The sequence below is a fragment of the Ostrinia nubilalis genome, chromosome Z, assembly GCF_963855985.1.
Source record: "Ostrinia nubilalis chromosome Z, ilOstNubi1.1, whole genome shotgun sequence".
Taxonomy (NCBI): Eukaryota; Metazoa; Arthropoda; class Insecta; order Lepidoptera; family Crambidae; genus Ostrinia; species Ostrinia nubilalis.
The window spans coordinates 977,271-1,001,175 of NC_087119.1; the positions used below are offsets into that span (position 1 = coordinate 977,271).

At 39.5% G+C, this 23,905-nt stretch overlaps 2 protein-coding genes and 1 long non-coding RNA gene across 4 annotated transcripts in view; all 3 read left to right on the forward strand.

The window, feature by feature from the left end:
• The window catches only part of LOC135087000 (protein furry-like), a 70,667-nt gene extending 70,471 nt beyond the window's left edge, over positions 1-196 (forward strand). The window contains exon 19 of the mRNA XM_063981856.1: positions 179-196. Within this exon, the coding sequence (XP_063837926.1) occupies positions 179-196 (18 nt within the window). The remainder of the gene's footprint in view (positions 1-178) is intronic.
• Positions 197-239: 43 nt separating this feature from the next.
• Positions 240-18,822, forward strand: LOC135086833 (uncharacterized). Of its 2 annotated transcripts, none has more exons than XR_010260611.1 (3): positions 240-283; positions 17,132-17,272; positions 18,704-18,822. It is a non-coding gene; the product is annotated as an uncharacterized LOC135086833 (long non-coding RNA). The 2 variants fall into 2 exon arrangements; XR_010260610.1 differs by lacking the exon at positions 240-283 and adding an exon at positions 315-369.
• Positions 18,823-21,963: 3,141 nt separating this feature from the next.
• Positions 21,964-23,581, forward strand: LOC135087001 (uncharacterized). The gene is made up of 2 exons (XM_063981857.1): positions 21,964-22,159; positions 23,170-23,581. Exons 1-2 carry the CDS (start codon positions 21,964-21,966, stop codon positions 23,277-23,279), a joined length of 306 nt encoding a protein of 101 aa, XP_063837927.1. The 3' UTR covers positions 23,280-23,581.
• Positions 23,582-23,905: the final 324 nt, after the last annotated feature.

A 23,905-nucleotide genomic window follows, 5' to 3' on the forward strand; every position in this document is an offset into this window, starting at 1 on the left:
CGACAGGCGGGAGCACGCGCTCGCGGTAAGTCATGCGTCATGTAGCGTCAGCTTATCGAGACTAGCGAGCATCTTGAGACGTATTTCGACAGGCGGGAGCACGCGCTTGAGGTATGTCATGCGTCATGTAGCGTCAGCTTATCGAGACTAGCGAGCATCTTGAGACGTATTTCGACAGGCGGGAGCACGCGCTTGAGGTATGTCATGCGTCATGTAGCGTCAGCTTATCGAGACTAGCGAGCATCTTGAGACGTATTTCGACAGGCGGGAGCACGCGCTCGAGGTATGTCATACGTCATGTAGCGTCAGCTTATCGAGATCAGCGAGCATCTTGAGACGTATTTCGACAGGCGGGAGCACGCGCTTGAGGTATGTCATGCGTCATGTAGCGTCAGCTTTTCGAGATCAGCGAGCATCTTGAGACGTATTTTGACAGGCAGGAGCACGCACTTTAGGTATGTCATACGTCATGTAGCTTCAACTAAAGGCTTCGGCAGACCAAACGCGGGGCAGTAGCAGCGCAGTTTAAATGCGGGCCCGCGCAAGTTGTAATACAAGAAACTCTTTGAAGTGTGTCACACCAGAACGCGGGCCCGCGCTCCAACTGCGCCGCACTGCAACTGCCGAACGACAAACCAGGCGGCGCGGGTGCGGGACAGAAGCGGCGCGAGCGCGGGCCCGCGTTGTTGTATTATTTTGGCGGCCATATTAGCACACAGGAGGCAGGGCGGTAGCAGCGCGTTGAAAGCGGTTTTCGAATATTGAATTTTTTGACAACCGCCCGCGTTGCACCTGCTTTGAAACTGCGCTGCCTTCGGTATGCCTACTGCCGCGCTGCAACTGACCCGCACTGCTTCTGACCCGCACTGCTTCTGACCCGCATTTGGTCTGTGGAAGCCTTTAACGTTAGCTCGTTAGCTTACTTGGCGTCAGTTAAACAAGTGGAGTACCACATACACTTCGACTGGAGAGAACATACGCTAGAAGTTAAACATTTCTTAGTCAGGTAAGTCACACCGCACTCGAGATCAGCGAGCATCTTGAGACGTATTTCGACAGGCTCTGTGATTGGTTCATGTGTCACCACTTCACACACGTTGTGTGCCCTGTGCGTCCACGCGTACTGTGAGACCTCAGAGTAATGTTTGGGAATACGGGCGTTAATCTCAATTACACACGTACTTACGTGCCTACTTCGGGTCCCATACGTAGTGGCGAATACCTAAGTATCATTATAATTAATAAAAATAATAATGTAAAGATATGTAATAACCCTACAGAATGAGTCATCAATATCACACTTAACGCACTCACACAAGCACAAAGCGTTGCTAGCCTGCACACATACATACACAGTTACCCCTTTCCCTTCCCATGGCTCGGGCCCTGCACACATACAAACTAAGGGCGGGGCCCGCTAGTTCAGCTTGTTATTCCAGAACTTTCGACAGACAGGGGGCAACGGGGGGACAGGGGTGAAATCAATACGGTAACGCCATCGCGATTTGGTAGTAGTGGATTTTTTTCTCTGACCTCATTTTAAATCATTATTTGCATCGCAAAAAAAATGCAAAATTTAATTATACGCATTTTTTTCTCTATTTTTTGTAATGCGTCAAAAAATAAAGTGTAACGCTATTTTTTATAGGAAGTTTTAGGTTGCTTCGGTGTCTTATACCTACACTCGATTTTGGATGTTTATATACCCAAAGACAACGTTATGTGTACAATTTTTATTATACAATATTATATTAAGTAAAGAAATCTAAATTATTCAATTTATTTTCGCGTGTTTATTTATTTATTTATTATTCATTATTGAGCAATTACATATTTGATCCAAATAGACTATTTGACACCATTCCCCAATAACCTGTAAATTAACATTTTTGGTTGCATTGTAATTGAAAAAAGTAGTTTGAGTTGACAAAACAGTGACGTCACAGGCTTGTATTGCCATACAAAATCTATGGGAGAGACTCGTTTTGACAGTTTTAAAAATTACGTCAATTGATTGGTGGTGTCAAATAGTCTATTGACTACCTCGTTACAGTAAAATTAACTTCTCAGTATTGCAAGTTAATAAGTAAAACGGTCAAGAAAAGACGTTGCACTTTACATCCCAGCAGCTGCCGCTGCAGGATTCCCAGCTAACTGCATTACTAACCACAAAGCGGCGCATATAATATGTATATCACATGAAATTAACAACAGTATTATTTAATATAATTGATGTTTAGATTCAGACAAGATTCCTGCAAGTTTTTTTCATGGTCTGACGTGGTTAACCTCATCGTACCCCAAATACTGCACTGAAATCTACTGTGGTTTCGTCTAGGACACTATTTTTTTAATAAATAAATAACAGCTTTTAAAAACCGGCCAAGTGTCCGATATTTTTAAGTCGATAGCGCGATAATAGCTGTAGTGAAAGAGAAAAAGTAATCGTAGAGTAAGAGAGATACAATAATTGTAGAGTAATTTCAAAGCGCTGATTTTATGCTGACTCACTGCTTTATTAACCAACCTACGTAGCCTGTGAATCTTCTCTTGGAAACGGGCCTTCAAACATAAGCCGCGCCCAGTGCCCACGCTCCGAACGGGAATAGAACCCGCGCCGCTTCACCCGCTGCCCTCAACCCTGCTCCTGCGCCCACATTCAAGACACGAAGGTCTTATCTAGCCTTCGCACAAAATCGATATTCCTTCTGGAAGTTTTCCATTTGTAAACATAAGCCTTGATACAAATTATCGCCCACGGTATTATTAGCTACCTACTTCATTGGGATTACTAATGTTTGGCCAAAAAACGTTTCCCAAATTATCACATCGCAAACAACGTTCCGCAAATTTTCATTTGGCAAAACAACTTATTGCAAATTTTTAATTCGCAAATGTCGTGTTTGGCATATTATTGTTTAGCAAATTATTGTTTGGCAAAGTATGTTTTGCCAAATGTTTCATTTGGCAAAAATATTTCACGATAAACAATTTACAAAATAATTTGATTGGTGCATAGAATGGAATACAAATAAGCCTGTGGTTATTATTTTGTTTCGTGGGTAGTAAATATAAAAAAAATCTATAGTAATTTTCATATTTCATTCTTTTTTTCGAAATTTCTAAATGATTCATTAACAATAAAGGTGATTCTAGTCACTGTTCTAACCTAACCTAACCTATTATTTTCAGCAATACCTACTTTCTGCAACCATACTGTTTTCTGCAATCTCTTTGTTTTACATAAAATTCTTGTGAAAACCATGATCATGTGCCTATGCTTTGATTTGTGGGTAACGGTGGGTAAGTATGTGAAGTGTCAATTTGACCAAACAAATTATTTGGGATATAATATTTGGCAAAATAAAACATTTGCTATATAAACATTTGCCAAGTAAAATTTGGCCAAATGATAATTTGACCAAATGAATTAGTTGCGAAAAGTACAGTTGCTAAAAGTTCATTTGGGAAATGAAACTTTGGCGATAAGTTGTTTGCGAAGTGAAAGGACAATGGGCAAAATGGTACCCGGCTCCAATAGATATGTGTCTAGTATCGTTTGAAAGGTCTTACCAAGATGAACAACTTTTACTATGACCACCAGCCTCAGATCTGGTTGTGTACGAAGATATACATACTTTTTTGCAGAATAGTACCCGGCTCCAGTAGTTATGTTTGTAGTGTCATTTGAAAGGTCTTACCAAGACGAACAACATTTACTATGGCAACCAGCCTCAGATCTGGTTGCGTTCGAAGATAAAGATACTTTTTGTATAACCTAAGTATCATCAGGCCTGGCTCACTCCGCGCGGTACATCCGATAATTACCTACAGCGAAGCGCCCCGCCGGCGGGTATTATATCAGTCGAGTGTCACGCGCGCGCCCGTCAGGACGCTGGCGTGCGTTGTAGTATGATTATAATTCTATGATCGAAGTATTATTTAAAAATGGACATAAAGAGAAAGAAATATTGTGCGGCGTTCGGGTGTTTAAATTCGAAAAGAAATCTACCGGATTTATCTTTTTTTTTCGCTTCACAAAGATGCTGAAAGGTATGTTGGCCATGTAGGTAATCAATAATTCTTAGGGTATAGGAACCTAACCTACTATTACTACTGCTCAGAATGCGTTCGTTCGTTTCAGCCAAATGACGTCCACTGCTGGACAAAGGCCTCTCCCAAGGTTTTCCATAATAAATGCATACTTACCTACATACGTACTTCATTACAAATAAGTAGATTAATTATTTTTTCACTAGACAGCAACCCTAACAGCGTAAGAAGAGTTCAGAGGCACGCGATAGAAAGAGACAAAACTTGTAGGTGAATAAAATTGTAGGTACGTAGTGCTGTGCGAGCTGAATTCCACTGTATCGCGTCGTAGCAAGACTCGCATTTATTTAAATCGTCTTGCGGAGTAATCCTTCTGTACCTGTACTATTACTTATTCTGTGGTATCATACAGTCTGAGGGGACGCGCTCGGGGCAGGGCACCGACGAGATGGTCGGACGCGGTGAGGAAGACGGTGGGCGGGAGTTTGCATCGTGCGGTCCACACAGCTTATGACCGCAGTCTGTGGAGGAACACTATCTGTGGTCGCGATCCTCATCAGTGAGGGACCGAGGAAGAAGAAGAAGAAGTATCATACGTGTCCATCGTATGGTACTTAGGTTATGCGAGGCAGGAAGGGTTTACTGCTCCAGCATCCTTCCTTAACTCTATAATTATTGATAGGGATAATTGTGAAATAAATATTTTTATTTAAAGAAGTACTACCCCCTTATTAATAAAAAGTTACACCTAGGAAGAACCTTGGATTAAAATGACATTTCCATACCAAATGACAATTTAAGCCAGAGTTCAACTAGGGTGTAACTTTTATTAATAAAGGGGTTAAAGTTTTATTACTTCTTAAGGGTTTTATTATGAGTTGCTAAAGCGAATAAACCCACAAGACCCAATAAGTCCACCCACAAGATGGACCGACGACCTCATAAAGGTAGCGGGAAGGCGCTGGATGCAGGCCGCCACCAACCGGCCATTGTGGAAATCATTGGGGGAGGCCTATGTTCAACTGGACGTCCTATGACTAAAATGATCATGATGATGATGATGAAAGCGAATAAAGGGCTAATAGCTTGGGTAGTTCATCGTAAGTATAATCCTTTCCTTTTCAATGCTTCTTTTAAGGTTCGGACAAACCAACGCGTGCAGCGATGGCGATGGCGATGGCGACCACTGCGCGTGCAGAAGTTGTTTCACATTGCCGCGACCGCGATGGCGATCACTGCGCGTGCAGGTTGTCACTGTCACCACAACTGTCACGCATATTGTCACTTTCGCTTATTGTCAATCACGCCTATTCGGCAAAATGGAAACTGAATTAAATGATTTGTTTGAAGCTTTTGATGTGATTGAGACAGTGGAAACACTTTTTTACTCAAGTTTATTCAGGCGGCCATATATTAAAGAATGAGACAGGATTACATGCGGTATAGGTAGTAGTAGGTATTGGTTACTCATAACCAAGCTATATTTCTGGCTTCGTTTGTAGTCCCTAGAGCCCTAACAATACCTTTTAATTAGAATTCAAAGAAAGGTTTGATAGGAAGGAGGACTGCACTAAGGCTTTCTTGGCCTCATTGGGGGGAAATGAAACACAACGCGGACGGTTGATATCTGGTTTATTACTGTTATGCTATTGCTATATACAAGATTTACATAATGTACACAATTCAATATGTCCAGTCCAATGTGCCGTCGGTGTAGAGTGCCTACGGTGCACGTTCGTTCAGGGTTCATGGGCCAGTCTGCTAGCATGTTGTAGGTCGCGGTCGATGCTGACGTGCTCGTACAGTATCCTTGTGGGCAAGTAAGATTATAACCAATTCATCTTTTTCCTTGAGGGAAAAAAATTGCCCCCATTACCTTTTACCATTGTCGTTCTTATCGTTAAATCGCACAAAACTACACAGAACTCAACAAAACATCTATCAAAATCAATTTTCATTTTCATTTTTGGTGCAACAGTCATCTTGACATTTACTTTTTTTAAGGCAAAGGAATTACATTATGCACCCAAACCACAGAGTACATAATAGTCCAAATATCTTTTTTGTCTTTAATAATAACTCAAAAATACAAAAAGACACCAGTTTTGGTCAACTAGGTATTTCTAGTGGCTCTAAATTAATGACTGAGACGTTTGATGACTCTAATTAGGTTTTTATTTATGGCATACTTAGAATTGCTCTAGGGCCTTTGAGAAAACTGCAGACATGTACATACATTCTCAATTATTTTGTTCTGCAGATAATATCCCAATTTTATTTATGAAGTTGAAGAAGCAGGTTCTCGAGAAAACTAGAATAATTTGCTTATTACATAAAAATAAATTCTGATATTGATACTTTATTCTAAAACCTTTTTTATTATTTAAGTAGGTCAGACTAGTGGTATGTTATGATTAATTCATTTTTAATTGTGTAAAAACTTTGTAACAGATCCTACTTACTATTTATTACATCGATTTTAAAAAACAGAAACGCCACAGTGACAAATGTCGCGATGATCGCTGATCGCTGCGTGCACACGCTGCATAGATCGCCGCGACCAATGACAGGACGCGTTGATGTGAACACATCGCTACAAATTCATACACGCTGTCTGGTCGCCATCGCCATCGTCATCGTGCACGCCGGCTGCACGCGTTGGTCTGGTCTAACCTTTAGTTATATTAATAGATTGTAGTCATAATACATACTCGTATACATGGATGATTGTGTTATACTTTCATTATAATACTTAGTGGAATTACTGCTTTCAAAACGTGAATTAGAACTGGCCCCATAGCAGACATTTTCCTACATCTAAAGGCCTTTTAAAATATATATTGGTTATGGCTATTGGAGCGGGTACCACTTTCCATACATTTGTGCCCATCATCCTTTGGCGAAAAGTAATTTGGCCAAACGGAAGGATACCACTTCATTGATAGTCATAGTCATTTATCTTTGTTGTATCTTAGATACGGAACTATAAACAGTTGGTCTTCAAAATCTAGACCAATCGACCATTTTGCAATTCTTGTTTTGTTATTCGATTTCACAATGACGCAGACATAATACAATCTGAAAATATTGGGTTTTGATACAACGATTCAGTTTCATGTATTTGAATGATTGTAGTCGGAAAACTATTTTTTAACTCAAACGAAACCGATTTTGTTAAGTTAACAAAGAGCCTCACGAGTATCTGAATATCATTTTCGAAATAATAAATCCACGTCAATGATAATATTACGATACTTGCACCGATTTATCCCAATCCCAATGCATGTTAAGTATATGTATTTTGTATGTATGTCGTGTAAATATATTGGTAGCGTGTACAAAAGCTAAGTGGAGCGGGTCAGAAGAGCTTCAAGTTCGTGGCAAACTGATTATGAAAAAAAAACGGCTACCAACTAGATTTTTGAAAGAAGAAGCTATCCCGACAGACGCTGTCCTGTCTTAAGGATAGTAAATTTTACTTATTTTTTAATTTTCCCCTCAACTCTCTTAATTCTCTTACTTAAGAACCTTCTCAGGAGAATAACAAACACAACAAAAAATAACTAGAGTAATTGGTTCATCAGCCGTTCACGCGTGGTGCCGTAAGAGTACCTAATTAGTTCAGCCGTTCACGCGTGGTGCCGTAACCAAGGAAAACAGGGATTAATTTGTATTATGTTTTATTACGACTTGGGATAACAAGGCATCATTGCGATATTTATTTTCTTTCTGTTTAACTCTATACCAGCTAAAACTAAGTCTTAAATTCTAGAATCCACAAAAGTAAAGAGAGAAAAGAATACGTGAATGATTCACATTGTTGGCAATATGGAATGTAAAACATTGTATTTTTACTATTACTAACTTTTCTGTTCATTATCTTTCTTGTCTTTGTGCAATATAACACGTGTTGCGGGTCAATAATAATTAGTATACTTAATTTGAACAGCGCCTGCAAGTAATTTCATGAAAAAGCGATAATTCTGCTTCTTTTTCACACATTCCAATGTCCAAGACTTTCTGCCTTTTTTCCCTGTTCTTTGTCAATGTGCCATTGAAACTATTCCATCACCTAATGTAGTTACAGCAAAATAAACTTTTTTTAAACCCTCGCTTTACATTCGCGCCCGCGGTTTGTCTGAGGCTTTAAATGCTATTATTGACGTTTAATAAGTAATATATTCATCTCAATGATAAGTATCCCGTTGTCCAAATTAAAATAAAATCCAAAAAACCTACCTCGCAAATTCTCCGGATCACCAAACACGATTATTCACTGTTTTAGAAAAGATTGAGTAGCCAAATTGCAAGATTCGCGAACCGTGAAGCCCCCGGGAGCTCAGCCGCCTCTGAACATTAACACACATTTGAGGGAGCAGCCCCAAACGCCCGTTTTATAACAGTAAATTGCCCAATTTTTCCACGTTTTACCACCATTAAAGTTGTCCGAACTCCTTGAGTTTCAATGTTTTCTTTTCGCAATGGCAATGTTAGAAGTAAAAATAAGCGCTGTTAGTGACCATTCCGCAACCCTTTCAACGTGCCTTTATGAGCTTTATGAATCGCAATTCAGTTCTCGACAGTAAAAAATGATTTAAATAAATAATATGCTCTACCATGGGCTTTGAACTTTTCTAAAAATTACCAATAATAGCGACTCGGCGGGAATCCAGCCCAGAGTTTGTTTTCATATCGTAGCTCTACAACTTGAGACTTAGGCGCATTTCGCTATCGCTACATCACGCGGCACCCTCCGTTTGATTTTTGCTAAAGATTTACCTTTATAAATATAGGGTGTTTTTTTTAGAGGATACAACTTCAATATGAAATAAAATATGTATAGCCTGACCAGGAACATAAAAACCCTCGCCATGTTGCGGAAAACTAATGGTACTAATTTCTTTTAATGGCAACAGTAACTGAAAACTTCATTGTCATGTCACCTTGCATGTCAGTCTATTGCTGTCATAGTGTAAACAAACTTTATTTTAAATGTGCGCAATTGATTTTGTGAATTAAATTGCTAAAATCTTTTTAAAGTCGTGAAAGAAAAGTGGTTTACATTGTGTTAAAGTATTTGTCGAAGAGAAATACTAAGGGTTCGGACAATATTTTCATTGAATAATGTTTCCGACAAAGGTTGTCAAATTGACTGACATGTTTATCGCATAGTACAGTCCACTATGAAAATTAGCTGTGGTTTGTTTCAACTACCTATTTTAAATTTTTTTGTCACTTTCTAAGTGTTGAATTTTATGGAATTGGGAAAGAAGTACCGAGTTTGAAGCGTTCATGAGCAAACATTGCAGTTGAATATTCAAGTTCTGAATTTGATTATTGATGAATAATAAAATAAATCCTACTATAGTCCTTTTCATCTAAGATGATTCGTATGACGTTTCGAGTTTGAAAGTTATAGAGATGTCACATAACTAAACCATAGCGATTTATCTATCGATTTTTTTCTAAGAGTTAGTAAATCCTACTTTTAGATATTATTTTGTACAGGTGTTATTTAACAAAAAACATGTTTTTTTTAATTACAAATATTATTTTAACAACTTTTTATTGATAATATTCAAATTCTATGGACGTCGTGTTCAAAAAAACGATTCCTAAAAAGTACTGGTTATGTTTCTTTAAATCAAAAACTATTAATTTATTTTCAATGCGTTTATTAAAGTCAACAATCGAAAAATATAGTTGATTTTTGTGATGTTTTTAATAACTAAGTATTCACTGCAATCGATTAATGAACCGCGGAAATAATCGATTTTGTTATACAACAAATACCCCAGCACTAAATCTATTCCGTTTCACACATTGCGTACATTAAATAAAAAATATTTTTACATCGTATTTGACTAAAATATAATCAATAAACTCAGATTTTACTGTATTATTTCAAGACAAGTAGTTAATTTTTTTTATTATTGCTAATCAAATGCAAATATTTTTTCAAAAATATTCTGCATAATGTAGTTTGCGTAATATGGATAACCTTGAAGTGTCATACGGATCATCTTACGTGAAAAAGACTATAGCTCGATTGATGGTTTCATTTAATTTATTTAAACCAGGTTACGTATAATAATATTTTTTCGTTAATTTATGAAAATATCAAATTAGCCCGTAATCCTGAATCCTGATACATAAAGTTAGCCTATTAATTTAACACAGGTACGACTGTACTCAGTGTTGCACTATCAAATGCAATTGACGCGCCTCTATGCCAGGGTTTTTATGTTCCTGGTCGGGCTATAAAAATATATTTTATTCATATGGTATTGGTCTTGTTTTAAAGATTTTCTTATGGCATTTACGCTTCAAAATGATTTCAGGCCTAAGGGTGCCACGGTTGGCTCGAATGTAGCGTAGTCGAGATGTCCAATTTTCCATTTATTTTTCGGGCAACTGGGGTCATACATCAGCAATAACGCGACGAATGTTGGCATTGAATTCCGTAGTTTATCTGCGCAGTAGTGGACTTCACATATCCCCAGAGAAAATAATCCATAGGTGTGAGATCACACAATTGTGGAGGCAAATTCTAAGAACCATCACGTGAAATTATGCACTCATCGAATGTTTCCCGCAATAAATTGAATCTGTCGCGAGCTGGTTGGATGGTAACACCATCTTGTTGAAACCATAGCTCTGCCACATTGATATCATTCATCTGAGGAATGAAAAGTTCCAAAAAATTACGTCGACCGTAACATGGACGTTTGTATGGAAAACTGACCATGATTTTTAAAATAAATTTTTGCACAATTTGCAAACATTGTTCTGAAGTAATTCTGTTTAATTCTCTGAAGTAATTCTGTATCTTGAGGCAACTTAAAAAAGTACATTCTGTGTTTTTATTATTACCTATTTAGGCAGTTAAATACTGCACAGTAAGGTACTTGATACAAATAAGGCCTACGTTCTAATAAGGCCTATACATCAGAAAACACAGATAAATAAATCCAACCGGGATAATACTTCAAGAACACGTACTCATATGCCCTACAACCCGGTAGAGTGCAAGAGCGTCCCGATCCACGATCCCAGCACCAATTGGCACGCGTTCTTCTAAGATGGTGGGTGATTTCGTGCTCTCTTATAAAAATCTGGCGATTTTATCTTAAATTTTTGGTAAAATGACGCTGTTTTAGATTAAGCTTTTCGTTGTAATCGTTTCTAAATATTTCTTACTAGCTAATAATTACCTTCATTTGTATTACTGGCTATAGATGCATTATTTGTAAATTTTTAAAGACAACAAGAGCGAGATATCTAATAAGGCCTAGGCCTTATTTCAGCATGGTAGGCCATATTAAATACCTATGTCAACACCTGATTACGGACAAATTCATTAAACTAAATGAGTCAAAGAGTAACTAAAAATTTATTTAATAAGAATTTTACTAACAGCACAGAAAAGAAAAAGAAAATATAGTCGAAAAAAATTACTAAACCTGTAAAAAAAAAAGAAACAAAATACAAAACCAATTAAAAATACGAAAAAAAAGCCGTATGTATAATTCTAAAGGAGAATAAAAGCTGGTATTGTCATGCCTTTTTTCGAAGACAATGTAGCAGATATGCTACCATAAAGGACTGCTTTTGGTGGTATCACGAAGATTGTGTAGGAATTCGTAAAGATGATTTAGAAGCCTTTTTATGCCCTGGTTCTAACAAAAATTGAGATCTCATTTTGTTTACAAAAATTCAAGACTAAATGATGTCCCTAAACTGATTTATTTAAAAGGTTTTATGTGTAGGCCTTATTCGAACACGGTGTTTTAATAAGCCCTATACAAAAAAATTGTATTGTTTGTTTATGATATTTTTTTTGATAATTTAAGTAAGGAATCATTACTTTGTTACTATGAATATTTAATTTTATCTATAATTTATGTATTATTCTTAATAAGTGGAATATAAGTTTATCTAGAGATATACAGTATATTTCTGTTTACTTGGTATGTAAAATTTTGATAACGCAAACAAATCGACGTGTTTAATGTTATAAGACCGCATTTTGTTTAATACAACCTCAATTTTAAGGTCTACAGGCATTTGAATCATATAGGCCTTATTCCGTGTAGGTGATTTATTAAAGCCAAAATCAGTGGTTTCGTAATTTGCTTATCTATATATATAAAAATGAAACCCGTTTCGCGTTGTCACGGCATCACGTGTGAACGGCTGAACCGATTTCGATAATTCTTTTTTTAAAATGTTTGTGGAAGTCCAAGGATGGTTCTTACGGAAAAAAATATTAAGAAAATCTCTACGCTAAGGCGGTACGAAGTTCGCCGGGTCAGCTAGTTTTGAATAGATTTAGTTAAAAATTGTGTAATTTTTTTGTAATATTGCTAAAATTAAAGGATGGAAGAAGTTAATTAACCTTTTTTTGTTGACTGGCGTTAATATTTATTGAAATATAAGCATTTAAAGTTAGGTAGGCCTTATTTGTATCAAGTACCTTATTTAGTACACCAATTTCTTTATTTTCTTCCATCATACACAAGAATACGCGTGCGTGAGTTAATGTTCGCTCGTATGTGAGGCCTTGTCGAATAGTATCCTGTAGGTGGGCCATCGTGCGTGTTTTGTTTTCGATGTAAACTCGCGGAGATGAACAGGCCTGCTATCACTAGAAACAGTATAACCAATTTAAAGTTGTATACCTTTTAAAAAAACACCCGTTAGTAGATACCGGAATCGTATTTCCTCTCGATTAGGTACCAACACACTAATGACAGCTTTGCGTTATATAGTATTAGTAAAGTATATTTTTATTAGCATTATCGCAATCTCTTATGCATTTATCATATTTGCATGTAATTGCAAGCCCAGCCGGATGGTCGCCGGACGCGAGCTGCATCGATCGGTTGGGCTCAGCCCCGCCGTCCGGGCAGAGTAAATACAAATGAGTAGGTCATCTTCATAGAAACGCACCGAGCGCGGCTTGTATGTGAGCGCGCCAATATGCGGCGCGCACGCACACACTGACAATTCGGCGCACCTCACCTCAAATACCCGCTTAATTTTGTCAGTGTGTGTGTGCGCGCCGCATACGTGTTGGCGCGCTCACATACAAACCGCGCCCGTGCGTTCCTATGAAGATGACCTACTCATTTGTATTTACTCTGGTCCGGGCCTGCTAATTTAAAACGCATACATGCAGTTATAAATGTTACCTGTACATTAAAATTGAATTTGCTACTACTGCTAATACCTATTAGAGAAACAATTTTATTCAAGTTTCAATGTATGCAGGTCTCTCTACTACGCCGCAGACTGAAGCGTGCGTCAGAGGCGAACACTGCTTTGTTAAACGTCAATCTACTAGATCACCTCATTATTTGTGCTCCCCATGAATAAGACATGAATGAATACATGAAAACTACTTACATTGTTGCAAATTCTATATTTAGCTCTGAGTCTTACTTTGGCTTCTGAAAATTAAATGCGTAGTATTTCAGTATGAAAACAAAATGAACCTTTTGTTCGCTTGTTTTGAGTGGACCTCACGTAGACTAATGTGGTAAATGGGAATTTTCCTATAGGTACATTTTAGGGATTATTCTTTGATACATTTTAGGGAGAACGTGCTGAATGAAAACCCACGCTGTCTTATTATTCTAAAGTTTAAAATGATGACTCTATTTGATGAAACTAGTTAACCCTTCCACTACATATTGAGGTTAATCCCGGCCACCTGGTGACCCCATGGACCCGTTCCCTTCTCGCCCTGTTGGTCCTGTTCACTCAGCTATCAGGACAATAAATCGACCATCACCATAATGTTATCAAATAAATATGAATACCTAATTATAATGTGACACACCGCGATTAGGTTGCTCAATGATATCTGATCTAATTTGAATATGATTAGGTATGATAGTGGGGTCTGTTTATTAAAGCATATTTGCTGTTTTATAAGATCCTAATTTATTTATGAATCATTATTAAGCAATTGTACACACTTGACATTAAACTGACAATAGTGACTGAGTTTCTTGCGCTACTTCTTCTCAGCACTGGCCCATTTATTGTCCTGAAGCAGTGGTAGGGTCAATAATACTGGAACGCGTAAAAGTGCTTTTTAAAAGCCTTTTATGAGTGCGTTTATGAGTTTTAACAATTTATTCCATTAGATTTTCACGAGCTATTAAAGATGTTTTTACCAATTTCCTAGTCTCCCATGATTTGAGTTACTTCTCGAAACCAATCGCTGCATCTTTACTATATCATTGAGAAATCGTAGTAATTTTTTGTTATCAAATGGGTGGATTGGGTTGTACCATAAAAACGGCTCCACCCTAAACCGCACTATGTGATTCGACAATAAGTGTGGGCGGGACAAGGATCAATGAAATATTAGAAACGAAGAGCAAACAAAAGCTCACTGGGGAATCTAAGGATTAACGCACAATAAGTACTTTCCCTCTCTTACAATAGCAACTTGACATACTAGCAGATAGCAGGTAGAATTTTTATTTTATTTTTCTTTATTAAAGAAACAAACAGCATGAATTGATGCATGTGAACTTAAGAATAAAAACAGTACAGTAGGCTTATTAGTATATCAGGTACTGACAACGGACGAGCAAAAAATGTCAACAAAAGCACGTTTTCAACCTAATCCAGTTTTCAAATCCTATTCAAATTATTATGTAACTAACTTGCTTATTTTGTGTGAAATCATCCATATTAGATTATGTGTTTATAAATCTTGAATACAACTTATTGTTACTAATTATACAAAATGTGTAGAAACGCCTATGACTAAACACTACCACGTGCAAAGGGAAAGTCCCTTTAAAAATGGAGTAATTCGTCACATCTATACTTAAGCCATAAAAGTTTCAATTCACAAAAAATAATAACATCTCATCTGCACCCTGCAACAGTCCATTAAAAGATCGCGGGGATTTATTTTACAAGCCGGCTCCGAGGGGAGCGGGCCCGTTTAATCTGCAATCAATAGAGTGCTCGCTAATTGCACGGGCCCCAAAGCTAGCCCCACAGCCCCAGCCTGCCTGAGAGGCTTGGCCTGATTGCGTCTCTGTTGCTAAATAATAAGCAGGACGAATGATGGGGTAAGCACAAACATTCAAATTCAAAAATCAAAATTCTTTATTTCTTTATAAAGGCTTACTTAAATACTAATAGACGAAGCCTCCTTTTAGGCGTATGATTGCCTGTGCCAGGAGACAACGCTCTGCATAACTAGTAAGTGTTTTGTGTAAATTCTACTCAAAATCAACAATAAACAAAATTTATTACAAGCTTTTATTTACTTTCACATGTCTGGTGTCGTCAAATCTTGCAACTTAAAATAGACCCACTTACCGGTTTCCAATTGAGCTGAAATTTTGCATGCATACCTATGTAATTCGGATGACAATGCAATATTATGCTTACATGGATGGAACTGATCTGATGATGAAGCTAGAAGGTAGCCATAGGAGCTCCGTTTTATTTTATTCTTTTTAGGGCATTAAAATCTTGTTTTAGAAGAAGATTTTTTAAATATAATGATGTGAATATTAATCACAGAAGTGACATTTCAATATTATTTTTTGTCGTAAAACTAAATATTGTTTCCACGGAGAACTATTTTTTCGACTTCCTGTTTTAATGCAGTTTGTATGACTCTATTTCAGATAAATGAACATTATAGTTCCTAACTTAAAGCTTAGAAAAACAATTAAAACACACTTGGTCTTCAGCTTTCACAATGGAGACTTCCAGATTAATATAAATATTGACGTTAGGAAGAAAAAATACTTAAAAATTCAATTCAGCGACTTGGCCCATGGACCAAGCTAAAAGTGGGCCAAGTCGCTGGAAGGCTCCCACAATGTACGAACCGATTGAATTTCCTGACGAAACTCGAATCCCAAGTTTAATTGCAAGCACTGTTCATCTCCGCGAGTTTACATCGAAAACAAAACACGCATGATGGCCCACCTACAGGATACTATTCGACAAGGCCTCACATACGAGCGAACATTGACTCAAACTAAAGTTATTTTTACGGCATCATACTGTTTGTAACCTTTGTTGGCCCGCGTTAGCCTTTTACGTCCAGTGAAACCTGTAAAGTACGAGTTTATTGTTTTGCTTGTTCGCCTCTACAAAACTTTTGGTTAATTTTACAACATATACGTTCGTTCTGGCAATGTTCACGTGGCCGTTCATTGGAACAAAGCCTTTTAAGGATAATTGCGTATTTAGTCACGGGGAGAAACAAAGGTGTCTAAAAATGTAATATTTACAGTAAAATGTATTTATTTATCTTCTACATTTAGTTTGACACTATCGTCTTTCCACCAATATTGGTACCATTTGAAAGCCCAGTTCTAACCTTAATTTCATTAAAGGAATGGTTTTTACCCCAAAAATGTATCTTTAGAAGGACCCAGTGTATCTTCTTGAGGGACAGGTAGTTACGCTTGAGACAACTTTTATGGTTATAAAACTGTTAAATTGGGATTAATCGCTATCCATCTGTTAAAGAGGACACGTGAGATCATTATTTGGTTTTGTAACCACAAAAATTGGTCTAATTGGTCTCAGAGGTGAGCCCAAAGTGAGGCCTTATTTCAAGTCACATTTATGGTATACCTGTTAATTGTTTATAATAAAATATAAATGTGTTTTTCTTTAAGTTTGTTTATTGGGCTTTTAAATAACACCAATATTGGTGGGGCACCATGATTGTGTCAGACGAAAATCTTTATTAGTTATTTTCGCGGGAGGTGCGATCTATTTGACGTCGAGTGTATAATAGTTTGTGGGATATGATGCTCAACCACAACAAGGAAGCTAAGGTGTTAGTGCTTCCTTCCGAGCGAGTGTTGTGCTCGGGGACCAAGGTCCAATTCTCACCATCTTGGTTTGTCTATAATTATACTTGGCAGGGTAGAAAACTCCGACACCGCGATGCAGGATTGTGCGCGCGGTGGAGTATGCCATAGTGGTGTCGTAACAGCGTCATCTGTTGGTACACTAGTTAGTAGTGGCGTATCGTAAATGTCGCCACAAGTTTATGAAATGTACGTTTCCCCACCAGACGCTGGAGCTGTCGCGCGGCGCGGGCGCGGGCGAGGAGGCGGCGCGCGGCCTGTACAAGCTCATCTTCCAGCTGCTGCTGCTGCTGGAGACCAACAACAAGATGGTGGTGGCCGTGTACCACGCGGCGCTCGACAACAGGGTATGTACCCTACAACACAATGAATTTCGTTCATTTCAGCCAAGTGACATCCACTGTTCAAAGGCCCTGCGCTGCCCGCATCCAGGTTCTTCCCGAGACCTACACCAGATAGTCGGTCAATGTATTTATTGAGAACTAATTGCATATTGAAACTTATCTGTGACGACTCTTATTTACGAACTCAACTGTTTTTGTGATATTAAAGTACCTACTTATTTGAAAAAAGTTAAACTGATGTTATTGTTTTATGGTATCAAAAAACCTCGTAATCAAATCAACTCGATGGTAATGCCCAAAAAAATCACGCCAGCTGTGAATATCGAATAAAATTGGCCGTGAATTGCCAAATAAAATAAAGAAAATAACTAATCGCCTTTTCAATCATGGATTGGTTTGTTTAATACTTACCACGATAAAATGAACAAAACTTTTGAAAAACTTAAGCACAACTACTTAACGGTGGGTCCGTTAAGTAGTTACCTGAAGTTATTTTTAAAGGCTTCATCAAACACAGTTTTTGTTGTGAAAGTTTCAGCGAGACCTGAAAAATTCATTCACATTAATTCCCTAAGAAAGAGTTCTTGCTCAACTTTGAAAGTAGTGGTTAAAACTTACTAGAAGTCGTAGAAGAACAAAGTTTTATAACGTTGGGCAAAACCTTTCACAAGTGCGCGGGTGAAGCAAAAAGAACTCCGGCGAATTGTTAAAGATGTTTCTTTTACAAAGACTGTCATGTTGAATATTTCTTGGACGGTTAAATTTATTAATACACTCTAGCTAGAATATTCGAAAAGTTAACGATAGTATACAGATTTTAACTTTTCGCCGGCCATTAATTCCGTTTGAGACTGAAGGCTTAATAATGGCTAATCAGTCTGATCTATGATATGAATTTGCTGGTGTTTTATATTTTGGATCAGTATTTTAGACGCGTTCCTCAAACTGCTTGTGGTTTAAAAAAACTCATAAAAACTTACAAGTAGGCTTTTAAAAAGCACTTTTACACATCCCAGTTAAACCTGCCACTGCTTCAGGACAGTAAATGAGCCAGTGCTGAGAAGAAGCAGCGCAAGAAGCTCAGTCACTATTGTCAGCCTCTTTGTAAAGAGTTTACATTCTTTAAAATATACATAGTAGTTAATTATAAATATTGATGCGAGCTAAGCATTTAAACATCCCAAATATTTTTGTCTTGTACGAGAGGTGGGACTATTCCCACCTCTCGTTCCCACCACTGCAACTCCTGTGTAGCCAGGATCTACAGCTTGACCGCCACAAAAACCCAACCAATGAAGGTCAAGTTTGTCCCGGGGGAAAGTTAAACTGTCATTGGACCCGCAACGAAATTAATCAGAAGAACATAGGAGGAGTTCGAAATATTTATATAATATTTTTGTGTTTGTGTATAAAATGTAATAAATATGTATACAGGGTGTGGAGATGAGCATGAGCGTGTGCGCGGTCCGCGCGGCGCTGCTGGCGAGCGCGGCCGACGCCGACGCCTCGCCCGCGCCCGCTGACGACGCGCGGCTACTGCTGCTCATGCAGCGCCAGAGGTGAGCCTTAGGCTTGTGTTGTACATGTACTACGTACTAAAGCCTGGTCCCTGAGCACGTAGAATCCCGTCCAATGACCCCACGCTACCCATCCTTATCGCTCGCGCGTAATTATGTTGCTGTCGCGACTGTGCGACGGGCGCCCGCAGTGAGTGTGCGAGCGCGACAGCAACATAATTACGCGCGAGCGATAGGGATGTGTAGCTTGGGGTCATTGGACGGGATTCTACGTGCTCACGGACCAGGCTTTAATAGGAAGCAATTCCTTTAAGTGAACGAGATCGAACTATTCCTTTTTGGTCGTTTAAATCGGTCTTTTAGTTCACTTTAGTACAGCCGATCACGAATGAATAGGTGTGAACGAGACGTGAAATTGGTGACAAGCGCGCGCGAGCGAGATGGATTCGGCTCTGTGAGTGAGTTGCGAGTATTTTGCGACATTGTTGTACTATTTATAAGGTGATAGTAATAAAGACGTTTTTCGGCCGATCTGATTAAAAAATCTATGTACTAAAATGAACTAATAGTGCTAGAATGAGACGTGAGATTAGTGACATGTGAGCGCGAGTGAGATGGGTACGGTTCTGTAACTCTGTTGCGAGTATTTTTCGATATTAGGCCATAAATACATACGAAAAAAGACTTTTTTCGTTCGATCTGCCTTATAGAATCAGTGTACTAAAATGAACTAATAGTACTAGAAGACCGAACTAGTTCATTTGACCGATTGTACTAGTTCGGAGCGATCCGTTCAGGTTCCGAGTAAGAACAAGCCTAGTGAGCCTCCCTTAGTAGGCGCGCACACTGCTGATTTCTAGTTGGCCGATAGTTGTGCCCGATTTTAAATTGTATGAAGAATCGGCCAAATCGAATCGGCGTAGTGTGCGCACTCCCATACATGCCCATACTGATCAACTGCCCGACTAAACTATCGGCCGACGAAAAATCAACGGTGTGCGCCTACTCTTACTGCTGCTGCCGGTGACACTACTGCTGGACTTATTGTATCTATAGACTAGCGGCCGCCCGCGACTTCGTACGCGTGGATCCCGTTTTACTCCCTTAGGGGTGGAGTTTCGTAAAATCTTAGCGGATGCCTACGTCATAACATCTACCAGCATGCCAAACAGCCCGATCCGTCCAGTGGTTTGGGCTGTGCGTTGATAGATCACTATGTCAGTCAGTCAGTCATTCAGTCACCATTGAGTTATATGTATATATTTAGATTCATGCCTTTTGCTTCTTTAACCCGGAAAAATAGCGTTTAAGGAGTGGAGAAGGAATTCTTTTCGAGGAACACCTAAAAACCGAAGGTGTTTCCACTACCACTGACTGTAGACATCTTGTGTAGGTATGTACTGTAGTCATTCCGCTTAATTCGATTCTACAATCCACTTTTATAGTCTGAAATAGCTGGAACCATAATGTTTCAATGTCACCTAAAACATTAAATAAGATGCACCACCGCCAGACATGTTTTAAGTTGAGGGGACCACGCGATTCCACCGCCAAATCACACGTGTAACTCAATAAACGCCAATATCCCGCGCCCAAAGTGAGCGAGACGAATCCTTTATTCATAGCAGTTTGCGGCGTATTATTCTGCAATACATCACATTCCCTTTCATGTTAAACTCGCTCTTCCACTCTTCACTAATATTTCTACAATATTTACGCGAGATTTGATCACATTGACAAAAAAGAAACGCGATATCTCTTTTTGTGGGTATTTAAATGAATCATTTTGTGTTGCGCTAAGCTGCGAACAATTACACGGCCAGTGGGTGCCGAGTCTCTTGAAAGTTGAATAAGTCACGTTATAATGGCTGGTCATTTGACTCGGTCTTTTGGTTTCCTTTCATCCCGACAGATGGTCAGTCGCCATTGTGTCTCTATCAAAGGGTCGATACAAGTTTAACTTGTCGGAACATGGAATATTCAGGGCTTGCACGGAACCTAATGATGGACGGGACAAAAGAAGCATAAGTTTTGTTCCTGTTCCTCACAACAGTGGCGCCCAATTTTGGCTGTACTCGCATAAAACAGATTTACATTTAAAAGGGGAATTTAAATACCAATTGAGAGTTTACTCCTTACAAATGCAGCATCATACCTGTTTATTGAATAAGATATGAAATTCGTACACATGGTTAACATAAAAATCGTGAATAAAATTCACATACGTTATCGTCAAGGTCAATCGTCAATTGGAAAGAGGGTGTCTGTTTCATTGTAAGTACTATTGTTAAAGGTGCCCCTTAGGATGATGAATAGGGCGTTGAAATCGATGTTTGTATTATTTTGTATTTTTTCTATAGAAACTAGTTTTTTCTCAATCGTCGTGATATTTTGGGATCGGATACTGACTGACCACTTTACTACATACGAAAACTGACAAATCGCTTGCATGTCGTTGAAGTTTTGTTTACGTGAATACGCCAACAGGGGCTTTGGCTACGGTTACCTAGCCACTGGTGGTTGTTGTGGTGGTGCTAACGCTGCGTTGCGTTGATGCCCAAAAACAGAACACATTGCTCTTGAAAGCGATGTCATAATGTAAACAAACCGTACTTGCGTAGTACTAATTCGAACGTTGAGTACCTACTGATACCGCAGTGTATAATGAGCATATTTTGATTTCTTTGTGTGCGTGAATTTCAAATGCGTCACTTGTGCCCTTCAAACAATACTATGAGGTCTCAAAGTGCACGTGGACGCACAGGGTGACACGCGAACCAATCCCAGAGCTCAATTCAACGCTGTGTATTCGATTTCCTGCTTCACTTAAGCAAGCATCGTTTGTGAATACGGGTGTGAGTTTCGAACTTAGCGCATTAGTTGGCATCTCTCTAACGCCCGTATTCACAAACGATGCTTGCTTAAGTGAAGCAGCAAATCGAACGCACAGAATGAGGGTTTTCGCGATTGAAAAATCCGCCAGATGGCAATACGTAGACGCAAGGTCCAAATGCTGCGTGATTTTGACATATCTGTCAATTTCATGTCAAAAATGCCATCTGGCGGATTTTTCAATCGTGAAAACCCTCATTGAATAAAGCTCTGTGATGGGTTCGTATGTGCGTCCACGCAAACTATGAGACTTCATAGTAATGTTAGTGAATGCGGGCGTATACTATGGGCTACGGTTGCCTAGCCTCTGGCTGTGTGGTGCTAACGCTGCGTTGCGATGCGTTGCGTAGATGGGGCGCGGCGCTGGCGGCGGCGCGCGAGCGAGGCGCCGAGCGGATCCTGGAGCGCGGCGAGCTGCCCGACGACGACGTGGCCTGCCTGCTGCACGTCTACTGCAAGGCGCTGGCGCAGGCGCACCCGGGTAACCAACATGCATCATCATAACAAACCTATTCTATTCTGTTCTGTTCTATTCTATTCTATTCTGTCCTGTTCTGTCCTGTCCTGTCCTGTCCTTCCTGTCCTGTCATGTCCTGTCCTGTCCTATTCTATTCTATTCTATTCCATTCCATTCTATTCTATTATTCATCATCATCATCATCATCATTTCAGCCATAGGGCAGGGTACTCACCTGCCATGTAGCACGTAACGTAGCATGTAACGTTACCAACCTTCAAGTGAGTACGGCTCGTCCCCGGTCATCGCGTATCTGGCTGCGAGCTCCTGGATCCTACTGCGAGCCGCCTTTGTGCTCGCAGTGATACCGCCAGTCGGCGGGTCGCTACGATCTCCCTGCGAACCACGCGCGAGCAGCTCGCAGCGGGCTTAGGCCTATGTACTCACTTGATACAGTATCTGATACATTACATGCTACACGGCTAGACGAGTACACGAGCACGTTTCTCCCTTAGTCGCCTCTTGCGACATTCTCGGTGAGAGCGGAAAATCTGATTAAGATTCTGCCGGAACCACACCGGCAAATTTATTATTGATTACTTTTCAAAGTATTTGTTTGGCGTATTTTGACCTTTAGGCCTAAACAGTTTGATCTTGGCCTGTTTCTTGCACTTACAAATGTCAAATCTTGTAAAAGGTACGAGTATACAGTTGGCGTCCTCCTACATTTAGACAAATCCATTTAATCAAAAGTGCCTCTTACTAGATTCCAAATCAATCGTTGTCCATAATACGTCAATGAGGGCTATCGTTTTTATACTTAACAGTTGGCACCCCTGGCGATTGACAGGACCTTACTCTACAGTGGCGCCATCTTGATGAGTGCAAATGCGATAGTCCTCCTACCACTTTAGCGCTCACCAGTTGGCGCCACTGTCTTCGCTACTAGCAAGTGACAGGACCTTACTCTACAGTGGCGCTAACTGGTGAGCGCTAAAACGATAGCCCTCATTGAGACTCCATTTTCCCTACAGACATGGTGGCCATCACGCGGCCCGTCAACGAGCTGTCGCAGAACCTGTCCTTCATGATGGAGAGCCTCTACAAGGTGTCGGTGGCGCTGCAGCGTTCCGAGCTCGGCTGAGCCACCGCCACCGCCACCGCCTCCGCAGCCGCAGCCACGGCCGCGGCGCAACGTAAGATGATGACGATGACTGTAGGAAATCGACACCATTCGCACCATAAACTCCATTTGTTTCGCTAAATTCTTCGAATTTATGTAGATAGCTGTAGGGAGTCGACACCATTCGTAGTTTTTCATTTAATTCGCATAATTATCTGTACCTAATCTGACTCGTAAATAACACATTATTACAGGTTTTAGTCGGCTAATGCCGAACTGGCGATCTGTAGTTTCTTAGCGGCCATTTTCTCTAACATTCACCTGTTACTCGACAAAATGCATGGCGCCCATGACCTATCGTCTTATTTTGGTAGAGGTCATGACCTTATGGCACACTTTTCCGTCACATCCGGATCTTTGTCTCCTGAAACTTTGATCGGAAGGATAATGTGGGTCAATATGATCTATTTTTAGAATACGGAAACACGAACTCACGATGCTATTTGCTTTGCCCAAAGATTGTAATTTTTCAAGAGAAAGACAACGTGGTAAAAATGTTAATTCACAATATAAAAGAAAGTTTTGAAATTTTATGAAGGTGTCTACTCCCGAATTAGAGATGAAATAGAAATCATGAGCACACGACC

Bases quoted from the DNA above. Each gene is read 5' to 3' on its own strand.
- LOC135087001 (XM_063981857.1), top strand. From the start codon at position 21,964: ATGGGCTACGGTTGCCTAGCCTCTGGCTGTGTGGTGCTAACGCTGCGT. The intron at 22,160-23,169 runs GTAACCAACATG...TTTTCCCTACAG, and splicing joins GCTGGCGCAGGCGCACCCGG to ACATGGTGGCCATCACGCGG.